Source organism: Oncorhynchus keta, chromosome 19, assembly GCF_023373465.1.
Source record: "Oncorhynchus keta strain PuntledgeMale-10-30-2019 chromosome 19, Oket_V2, whole genome shotgun sequence".
Classification (NCBI taxonomy): Eukaryota; Metazoa; Chordata; class Actinopteri; order Salmoniformes; family Salmonidae; genus Oncorhynchus; species Oncorhynchus keta.
The window spans coordinates 56,995,859-57,007,882 of NC_068439.1; the positions used below are offsets into that span (position 1 = coordinate 56,995,859).

The window sequence follows — 12,024 nt, forward strand, 5'->3', positions numbered from 1 at the left end:
TGTCGTTCTGCCCCTGAACAAGCAGTTAACCCACTGTTCCCAGGCCGTCATTGAAAATAAGAATGTGTTCTTAACTGACTTGCCTGGTTAAATAAAGGTAAAATAAAAATAAATTTACAAAAATGTCTGGTGAGTATGCAGGCCATGGAAGAACTGGGACATTTTCATCTTCCAGGAATTGTGTACAGATCCTTGCGACAATGGGGCCGTGCATTATCATGCTGAAACATGAGGTGATGGCAGCGGATGAATGGCACGATAATGGGCCTCAGGATCTCGTCACGGTATCTCTGTGCATTCAAATTGTCATCAATGCAATTGTGTTCGTTGTCTATAGCTTATGCCTGCCCATACCATAACCCCACCTCCACCATGGGCCACTCTGTTCACAATGTTGACATCTGCAAATAGCTTGCCCACAAGACTCCATACAGGCCGTCTGTCAACTGCCTAGTACAGTTCAAACTGGGATTTCGGTCTTAAAGAGAACTTCGCCAGACAGAGCTGGACTAGAACAACGGGCCAAACACGACAAGTTTGAAATGTGTATTTGTATTTTATTTGTATTTTATTTATTAAGGATCCCCATTAGTGGCTGCCAAGGTAGCAGCTACCCTTCCTGGGGTCCAGCAACATTAAGAAATAGTAGGGCCTTGCATTCCATATTGAAAATGTAAAAAGCCTTGTTGGCCGAGGACTGTTGTTTGTTTTTGTATCCTGCATGCTATCAGTTCCCTCAGTTCTGCAATCAGTTTGGCCTGGCAATGCAGTGCCTCATAACTCCATTAAGGTCCAGGGCAGGTATAAAAATAGCCTAATCTAATAGCCCTGCTCCCTTGCTGAAGTCATGGTGCTGCCCTGGCTCCTTACCGTATGTATACTTGTGTTGTTCCTGTCTTAGAGAGAAGAGGGGGAATCTATCACAGTCATCCCCGGTGAAGTATGTAATGTGTATTCGCTGTGCAGGAGCACACACACACACACACACACACACACACACACACACACACACACACACACACACACACACACACACACACACACACACACACACACACACACACACACACACACACACACACACACACAGGAACAACACAAGTATACATACGGTAATCTATCACAGTCATCCCCGGTGAAGTATGTAATGTGTATTCGCTGTGCAGGAGCACACACACACACACACACACACACACACACACACACACACACACACACACACACACACACACACACACACACACACACACACACACACACACACACACACACACACACACACACACACACACACACACACAGGAACAACACAAGTATACATACGGTAATCTATCACAGTCATCCCCGGTGAAGTATGTAATGTGTATTCGCTGTGCAGGAGCATACACACACACACACACACACACACACACACACACACACACACACACACACACACACACACACACACACACACACACACACACACACACACACACACACACACACACTTCAGACACACACAGTATCCCCCCATACACACACACACACACTCACTCTCTAACACACTTTTACAAACATTGAACAAACCCACAGCAGTGTGAAGTCAAGGTCCCATGGGTTATGTATTCTGGGATGTTGTTTTCACCAGTCAATGTCTCTGGGGTCTTGCTCCGGGGTAAAAGGGCTCATGATGATAGCTAGCGTTAACAGGAAATTCTCAGCTGTGTTTACACCATGGTTTCTTGGAATGGACCCACGGGGATTGGTAATGTCCTCAGAGCTTTTCATGAGAGGAACTGCTGGCAACGCATTACATTAGAATTTTGAGTAAACTTTATTGATCCCCAGAGAGGGAAATTGTGGTTGTCTTGTCAGCCAGCAGTAGAAGAAGACTATAGTCTATAAGGGAATACACTTAAGAAGGGAGTTACTGTATGAATGCTGTTGTGCTACTTAACATTAGGGTTGCACGTTTTGGGGAATATTCAGAGGTGGAAACATTCCATGGGAATTAGCAGGAATATCTGGGCATTAACGGAAATATATGCAAATTCCTATTAATACCATATAAATGTAGATGTTTTTTGCATTGAATATATTTACCATATCATATGGAGACATAATTACAGATGATTAAATCCGTCCAATAGTAATTTTAAAAACAATTTAGTTACGAATTGAACTTTAGCTAAATGAGTTGACTATTCACATGGGAGGATTTAACTGAACAACAAAAGAAAGGGAATATTGAATGATCCCCAATGATCCATCGCATCTCCCAAAAACATTTTCAACATACATTCTTAAAATGATAGTCTAGAAACTAAAGCTTTGGTTGTCTTGCTCTAGGGCTTCCATGTCTTCTCCCTGGACCTCCTCAATGTCCACCTATTGAACATCAGACTCTGAGGCCTCATCTTCACTGTCACTTTCCAACCTTGTTGAGGATGACTCGTTGTCAGTCTCAAAAAGCCTCAAATTTGCCCGAATGGCCACCAATTTCTGAACCCTTGTATTGGTCAACCAGTTGCGTGCTTTGGTGTGTGTGTGTGTGTGTGTGTGTGTGTGTGTGTGTGTGTGTGTGTGTGTGTGTGTGTGTGTGTGTGTGTGTGTGTGTGTGTGTGTGTGTGTGTGTGTGTGTGTGTGTGTGTGTGTGTTCCCAAACAAGGACCGGTTGTGCTCTGAGGAGGCTGATGTTGGTGAGATTTGGAGGATGATGGAGGCAACAGGGGAAAGAGCCTCAGATCCACAAAGTCCCTTCCACCAGGTGGCTGATGAGATATGTTGGCACGACTGCCATATTACATCTCCATCCCAAAGCCCTTGCTTGGAAGTGTACTTCGCCAGACTGCCAAGAACCTTGCCCTCATCCAGGCCAAGGTGGAGAGACACGGTAGTGATGACACCATAGGCCTGGTTGATCTCTGCACCAGACAGGATGCTCTTGCCGTCATACTGTACACTACATGTACACTACGGCATGTATGGGCTTCAGGTAGAAGTCTTCACGCTTTTTGGTGTATTTCAGAACTGCAGTTTCCTCTGCTTGGAGCAACAGTGAAGTGGGCAGGGCAGTACAGATTCTCTTCTGAACATCAGACAGGATGGCATTGTCTCCCTCAGTCCGTGCAATGGTTACTGCTATAGGTTTCAGGAGTTTTAGGCTGCTTACCACTCTTTCCCAAAATACATCATCCAGGAGGATCCTCTTGATGGGGCTGTCCATATCGGCAGACTGTGATATGGCCATTTCTTGGAGAGACTCCTTCCCCTCCAGGAGACTGTCAAACATGATGACAACACCATCCCAACGGGTGTTGCTGGGCAGCTTCAATGTGGTGTTCTTATTCTTCTCACTTTGCTTGGTGAGGTAGATTGTTGCTATAACTTGATGACCCTTCACATACATAACCATTTCCTTGGCTCTCTTGTAGAGTGTATCCATTGTTTTCAGCGCCAATGATGTCCTTGAGGAACAGATTCAATGCATGAGCAACACAGCCAATGGGTGTAATGTGAGGGTAGGACTCCTCCACTTTAGACCAAGCAGCCTTCATGTTCACAGCAATATCTGTCACCCAGTGCAAATACCATCTGTGGTCCAAGATCATTGATGAATGCCTTCAGCTCATCTGCAATGTAGAGCCCGGTGTGTCTGTGTCTGTGCTCTTGTAGAATACTGGTTGAGGGGTGGAGATGATGTAGTTAATTATTCCTTGCCCACGAACATTCGACCACCCATCAGAGATGATTGCAATACAGTCTGCTTTCTCTATGATTTGCTTGACCTTCACTTGAACTCTGTTGAAATCTGCATCCAGCGAATTACTAGATAAAGCATGTCTTGTTGGAGGGATGTTCACTGGGCGAAGAACATTCAGCAATCTCTTCCAATATACATTGCCTGTGAGCACCAGAGGTGAACCAGTTGCATACACACCTTGAGCAAGACATTCATCAGCATTTCTCTGACTACGTTCCTCCATTGAGTCAAAATAAACTCTGATTCCAGGAGGACCATGAGCTGTTGCTATCGATAAGGTGTCTGATTCATGATTTTCACCTCGAATAGAAGTAGAGGGACTTTTGTCAGAGGTTGCTTGTTGTGAGCGCCGAGGGAACTTTATGCACTTGGCCAGATGATTCTGCATCTTCGTTGCATTCTTCACATTAGCTGCAGTGAATTGTCTCCACACATCAGATAGGGCCGAGGCATTTTCCTGTAAAGATTAGAAGAAAATGTGTACAAAACCACAAATACAATTCCATGTACAGATAAGTAGTTAGATTAAACAACTCATTTGTAAGATACATGTTTTAAAATGAAAGTGTAATGAATACCCAGGGACAAAAAAGTGTAGATTCACGCACAGAGCGTGACAGATGTTTATTAAACCTTCGCAGAAGGCAGGAATCGTGGTCACATGCAGGCAGACAAAAACAAAGAATACCTCACAACTATACAAACAGATAGAACTGAACTAAATAGGGAGCTGATGAAACCAGGTGAGAAACGAACACAGGTGAAAACAATGAACAAAAATGAAAGACAGGGCTACGTTCTATAACACAAAGAAGCAGTGCTACGTTCAAGAACAAAGGAAAATAACACAAGGTTGACTAAGAAAAGAAAAGCTGAACCCTGTATGGAAACAGGTGAATTAACACTCCTCAGGTAGCAGATTCAAGCAAGCTAAAACGCACATGGTAGCAAAAACTAACTAGCAGAAATTGTTAACAAGTTAGACATTATTTAAACACACTTTACTGTAGGCTACTATTAACTAGTTAACAAAAAAGCATGTATGTCATATAAAATATATTCAAGCATGTAGTCCTTGGCTCAGACAGTGTAGTAGTGTGGGCTCAATAGGATCTCATTAGTGTGCAAGATCTTGAGGATCAACTGTACATGTTATGGAAAGAGTGCACTGTACATGTGATGGAAGAATGCACTGTGCATGCAGAGGGTTGCAATTCCATTGAATTGGGGATAGTTTAACCAAAATATGTCACAAGACCTAGAATTGTATTATGTGTATCCCGCAAAAAAGGTTCACTGTTATAAGCTAACTTTTTTGATTAATTTAAGCAAAATTCCCCAAATTCCCAGGCTTAATTAACTTCCCATCGAAAATTTCTGTAACAATTCCGGAAATTTACCAGATGGTTTCCGACCCTTTGCAACCCTTCTTACCACTGCTAATGTTGTTTTCCAAGTAAAGCATCAACAAATGTATAAGTACTGCATAACTAGCCTTTTACGGCCTATTACACAGCTCTTTGTTACGTTACAGTTGTATGGATTATGCAGAGTGATGTGAGTCAAGTGGAGGCTATGGTTCAATTCCCACATCTGACCCCATGTGACGTTATAGTTAAATGAGACAGATCATATTGCAACAGTACAGGTCCTACATCCTGGTCCTTGACTATTACAGCTTTATCTCTATTACTCACTGACTGAGGCCTTTGTATTCCTTGCAGAACTATAGATGAATCGCATTGCCATGCCAGATCCCAGCTTGGTCCTTATAATGATGACAGTGCCATCAAGAGAGCAAGTTTTTTTTGTGCTCAACAAAGAAATAATGTACTATTTATTGTTTTCCCATCTCTAGCTATGAAATGAAAAGTTTCTCTCTCATTTTATGTTAGTCACTATAGGGAAGGGAAAGGAAACGGCGTCAGATAGTGAGTGATGTAATTGTAAGTGCAACATTTTGAAATGCCAATGATTCACCAGTCGTTACCCAGTAAGCTGATGGTCTTTGGTTTCGTCCAAAGGTGGTACTCGGGTGGTTCTCTGTAGCTCAGTTGGTAGAGCATGGCGTTTGCATGTGTTTTTTCCCCCTGTACCACTCGTACGTAGACACTCATGTTGACACACATTAAATAGTTTGAATGCACAGCAGGGACAGTAATCCCAGCTGTTTAACCAATGTATTACAATGACGTTGAAGAAGCCGTGACGGTGGGTGCCTCTCTTCCCTACTCTCTTCCCTTCCTCCCTTGGTATCTCTCCTTTTGTTACTTCCCTCCCAGGAAACGTATGACAGTCCAATTATCGGGTTCTTTAGCCCGGAGGCCTGCAGGGCACTGTGGAGGCAGACATATTGCTTTGGTGGCAGCTGAACTGCGTTGGTTGGGGCAGTTGAGGTTGAGGAGTCTTCCGAGGACAGGCTGCGTGTCGTTTGTAGCAGTCTGAGGCTGCAGCAGGAGCCTTAGGGGCCCTCGGCCTCGCACCCTTGTTAACCAGAGATTATTCACGTCAGTCCTCGCTCTGGGTCCGTCCTCACCCCAGCCATAAAATATGCACAAGTCTCTCCAAATAAGTGTAAGAATCAAACATCAGAAGAATGTTGCTGTGGAAGGATCAAACAGTATTTTTTTATGAGTCCTTGTGTGTGTGTGTGATTGTGTGATCGTGTGTGCATTTGTGTGCTTGTTTTTATGTGCATGTGCCGTGTGTGTGATCGTGTTTGTCTGTCTGTGCACGCTTGTGAGTGATTGAGGATTGGTGTTGTTTTTATTGGTCAGCACTAGGGATGAGATGGACAGTGACATCCCTGCTTGTCTAAGGGACTGGGGATGTGGTGGCAGGGAGCTCAGCGAGCCCATGCACTCTCCCTTTTGGCATCCCCACTGCCCCTCTTTATGTATATGTCTGTCTCTCTCTCCCCCTCTCTCTCTCTTTCTCTCTCTCTCTCTGCCTAATGCTGGAAATAAATACCCTATCTTTGGGTTGTGCAAATTTGGGGTTTCTTACCTAATAAATCCAAGTGTGTCTGCACCTTATGAGTGCAGTTGCCTATAATTGTGTGTATGTGTTTGCATGCTCATGTAAGTGTGTGTGTGTGGTGTGTGCGTGTATGTGGGCCTGTGTGTGTGTTTTTGAGTGTTTGTGGTACTTGTGTTTGGGTACGTGTGTGTTTTAGTCACCTGGGATCAGAGCCATCTGGTGATTTCCTTCATACAGATGGAATGGGGGATGCGTTGTTTTACACTAAAGGCCGAACTCAGCTAGGCAAACCGAATTAGTGTGCTCACATACTCCCTTAAAAGCGGCAGTAGCACTGTTTGTCCATCTTGAGACGCCATAGCCAGTATAGACTTCCTCAAAATAGTCAGAATTAATCTAAGATAACTCAAGAAATCTGTCATTAATGTTGATGTTTTTGCCGAGGAGATTTTAGTTGCACAGTTTTACATCTAACTAAGATGTTTGGTGCAGTATTTCGCAAGTGAAAAAATGTGCATAAAAAAACGTCTATCATTGAATGACAACAAACACTTAATCAAAAAATCTGACCAATAACCGACGAAGGGGCGTAAAATTCGGCTTCCGAACTGTGGCTTGCCTCAAGAAAAATTTGTGTGCACGAACAGCCGAAAAACTAACAAAATGTCACAAAATGTTGTCATAATATATATTATATGCACAAACTGTTCCGAACCATTTCAGATGGGAATCATGCAGGTGCCTTAAGAGAGATCGTGTCGTCCTGAGTATTGTGCAATAGGTGATTCAATGAAAGTTCTGGAAGCATTGTGCATCCATCCTTGGTCTGTCTATGGGCTTGTTTAACATCGACTGCATTGCAGTCGGCGACTGTCCACTGACTGGTTTACACATCACCTTGCGTGATAAATAACTACTCATTATTATTTGAAGATCAGCCCGTCATTCAATGCATCACGGATTTGATGCCCTTGATGGAGCTACACTGTTGTAGCAGTTTGGGAAAACACTGAAAAACACTGCCCTCTCCCCCAATAATAATATTAGTCTGAAAATGATTACCGTTGCAAAGTTTTGTTTATTTTTGGCTATTTAAACCATTCCTAATATGGGAACGTTCAAACCTTGTGTTGAAGATGACCTGCAGGGATGTGCAGGGTCTTATGCTCAGGATGATGTAATGTTGCAATGATCTGGAATCAACATGGAGCGAGCAGACACACACACATCCCACAGTAAATCAGCCACAGAGTTTTGAAAAGCCTCTGCCAGGAGTTGGAGTGGTGTGACGCAAGTGAACAACAGGTGGGCCTCGTCACAGACTCGATTAAGGTGTTCCCTCCATTTCCCTTTTGACGGTTTATCCGAGGAATCTTATCGGCTGTCACAGAGGAGACAGAGATGCATTACTTATCCATCCGGAGAAGTGCTTATCAGCCGGAGAACCAGGCTTGAGTGTTCCCGGAAACAATTAACCCCAAATGGGGAGGGGGGTAGGGGATCATCTGGCTATCCATCTCAGATTCCCCCTCCCAAATCAATTCTACATTTATAATACAGCCCAAGGACAACTCAAGTTATTTTTGGCCTTGTTGTTTGTATCACCTTAAATCATTGTTGGACAGTGCAAGGAAACATTATTAAAAGAAAGAAAGAAACATATACTATAGATTGTACTGTAGGCTGTGTATACAGAACGTTAACAATACCTGCTCTTTCCATGACATAGACTGAACAAGTGAATCCAGTTGAATGCTATGATCCCTTATTGATGTCACTTGTTAAATCCATTTCAATCAGTCTAGATGAAGCGGAGGAGACAGGTCAAAGAAGGATTTTTAAGCCTTGAGACAATTGAGACTTGGTTTGTTTGTGTGAATTTATGTGTGCGTGTGTGTGTGTGTATGCTCCTGCACAACAGGAGGTGTTTGTGTGCGTGTATGTATGTAGATAGATTGATTCAGATATCAGTGCGGGGCCATAAGACACCTGGTTTTAAGCCAGATGTTGCACCCAGACCTTGAGTTTGAGACCCAAAGCCACACTGAGAACAGACAAAATAAAACAGCTAGCACACCACGCCATACATCCATTCAGAAAGGCCCTCGGTGGGCCCACAGAACAGGCTGCTCCCCCATCTGATGCTTCCGGGCGATTAAGCCGTGAATGAGCCGTCCCCTTCTGGATGATCCTGCCTTTTATGGTTCCATTCAAACCCATGCTCGATAAAACACTGCTGCTCATAATGTCCCCACACTGAAAAAGTAGAAACTAATCCAAACTTTGAATTGGCACGGGCAAAGTCCAGGACCCGCAATAGCGCTAATAGGTTGCTGGCTGAGTTAGTGGTGTAATGATCCTATAGAATTTCTCTCTCGGGGTAATTCATGATGGATGATCTGGAGTGGGGCGCCATGTCTTTACTATTGAGCCGTGCAAGCCATCAGGTGATTTTATTGTTAGACTATCTGGCTGTTTCATATTTTTGTCTACTGTTTTATCTCATCTATCTTTGTTTTCATCATATAATGCAACTTTATGTGGTTGTGATCTTGTTAACTGACCAGATAACAACCGAAATAGGACGGCTTTCCCCATGATGTCTTTATCTCCTCATAAAAATGCCAGCTTTACCTGGTTGTAACAGAGAACAGTTGGTTGTAAACTGGTTATGTGACTCACTGGGTCCTACTATCTCCTCCATGTGTTTGATGTGAAATGGAACTTGAACGAAAATTAACTTAAACTTGAATAAGGTAATCTCTTTTTCTTCCTCACTTCTGCCTTTCTCTGCAGTGGCTCCCTCCACAGTGCCTCCCATGAAGCCGTGGTGGAAGGAGATCGTGGTGTTGGGGACAGTGGGCTGTGCCTCGGTTGCCTTCCTCCTGTTGATGGTCATCATCTGCTATAAGGCCATAAAGAGGTAGGCCTCACTCTTTCTGACTCGTACACATACCCTTGCATTGAATTTGCATTGGGCTATTTACGCGTTAGCTCTTTCCTCCAATGATCACAGAAAATTACACAATGGTTAAACATGAGTGATACAGTATGATACTTAATATTTATATATATATATACAGTGCCTTGCGAAAGTATTCGGCCCCCTTGAACTTTGCAACCTTTTGCCACATTTCAGGCTTCAAACATAAAGATATAAAACTGTATTTTTTGTGAAGAATCATCAACAAGTGGGAAACAATCATGAAGTGGAACGACATTTATTGGATATTTCAAACTTTTTTAACAAATCAAAAACTGAAAAATTGGGCGTGCAAAATTATTCAGCCCCTTTACTTTCAGTGCAGCAAACTCTCTCCAGAACTTCAGTGAGGATCTCTGAATGATCCAATGTTGACCTAAATGACTAATGATGATAAATACAATCCACCTGTGTGTAATCAAGTCTCCGTATAAATGCATCTGCACTGTGATAGTCTCAGAGGTCCGTTAAAAGCGCAGAGAGCATCATGAAGAACAAGGAACACACCAGGCAGGTCCGAGATACTGTTGTGAAGAAGTTTAAAGCCGGATTTGGATACAAAAATATTTCCCAAGCTTTAAACATCCCAAGGAGCACTGTGCAAGCGATAATATTGAAATGGAAGGAGTATCAGACCACTGCAAATCTACCAAGACCTGGCCGTCCCTCTAAACTTTCAGCTCATACAAGGAGAAGACTGATCAGAGATGCAGCCAAGAGGCCCATGATCACTCTGGATGAACTGCAGAGATCTACAGCTGAGGTGGGAGACTCTGTCCATAGGACAACAATCAGTCGTATATTGCATTGGCCTTCATGGAAGAGTGGCAAGAAGAAAGCCATTTCTTAAAGATATCCATAAAAAGTGTTGTTTAAAGTTTTCCACAAGCCACCTGGGAGACACACCAAACATGTGGAAGAAGGTGCTCTGGTCAGATGAAACCAAAATTGAACTTTTTGGCAACAATGCAAAACGTTATGTTTGGCGTAAAAGCAACACAGCTCATCACCCTGAACACCCTATCCCCACTGTCAAACATGGTGGTGGCAGCATCATGGTTTGGGCCTGCTTTTCTTCAGCAGGAACAGGGAAGATGGTTAAAATTGATGGGAAGATGGATGGAGCCAAATACAGGACCATTCTGGAAGAAAACCTGATGGAGTCTGCAAAAGACCTGAGACTGGGACGGAGATTTGTCTTCCAACAAGACAATGATCCAAAACATAAAGCAAAATCTACAATGGAATGGTTCAAAAATAAACATATCCAGGTGTTAGAATGGCCAAGTCAAAGTCCAGACCTGAATCCAATCGAGAATCTGTGGAAAGAACTGAAAACTGCTGTTCACAAATGCTCTCCATCCAACCTCACTGAGCTCGAGCTGTTTTGCAAGGAGGAATGGGAAAAAAATGTCAGTCTCTCGATGTGCAAAACTGATAGAGACATACCCCAAGCGACTTACAGCTGTAATCGCAGCAAAAGGTGGCGCTACAAAGTATTAACTTAAGGGGGCTGAATAATTTTGCACGCCCAATGTTTCAGTTTTTGATTTGTTAAAAAAGTTTGAAATATCCAATAAATGTCGTTCCACTTCATGATTGTGTCCCACTTGTTGTTGATTCTTCACAAAAAAATACAGTTTTATATCTTTATGTTTGAAGCCTGAAATGTGGCAAAAGGTCGCAAAGTTCAAGGGGGGGCGAATACTTTCGCAAGGCACTGTATATATAATCCTACCAGGTAAACCCACCTCACAGGTTGATGCTTCAAGTTTTCAGAAGAAGTGTGCGTGCACTGGCAGGAGATTGTGAACAAAGACACTGTGTAAACATTTAGGACACAATCTATAACTTGATAGTCTGGAGAAATCCAGTCTGTTTAGTGCTAACATTCCTTTCCTTACCACTCCTTGTCATGCCAAACATGTTGGGATGCATTTAGGATCATCTATGTTCAGTCTGACCCAGGTAACATTGTCTTCTACTTCTATAGAAGGGGCCTTAGTGTAATACAACATGATTCCACAGATCATGTGGGTAATCCCTTATATATAGTATTTGTAAACCCTTTGTAAAGATCTTATGATCAGCTTTCATGAGGGTGATTGGTCCATAGTTAGCTTTGTCCATTCTTCCCCTGCCAATACTTATTCTCCTGTGATTTGATCCGTATTGAACCTGATATTTGTCTTTAAAAAATAATTCATATCAACATACAACACTACAAAGACATACTCAGAGCCATTCCTATCATGTTGCTAGCCCTAACATGGTTATCAGAGTGATAGTTTCAAAGTGAGCATGCTGACACCTCAAG

The 12,024-nt window shown here is 42.9% G+C and overlaps 1 protein-coding gene across 1 annotated transcript in view; it reads left to right on the top strand.

Moving 5' to 3' along the window:
* The window catches only part of prima1 (proline rich membrane anchor 1), a 64,723-nt gene that overhangs the window by 17,592 nt on the left and 35,107 nt on the right, over positions 1–12,024 (top strand). Inside the window, exon 3 of the mRNA XM_035793971.2 lies at positions 9,521–9,647. Coding sequence (XP_035649864.1) covers positions 9,521–9,647 — 127 coding nt within the window. The remainder of the gene's footprint in view (positions 1–9,520; positions 9,648–12,024) is intronic.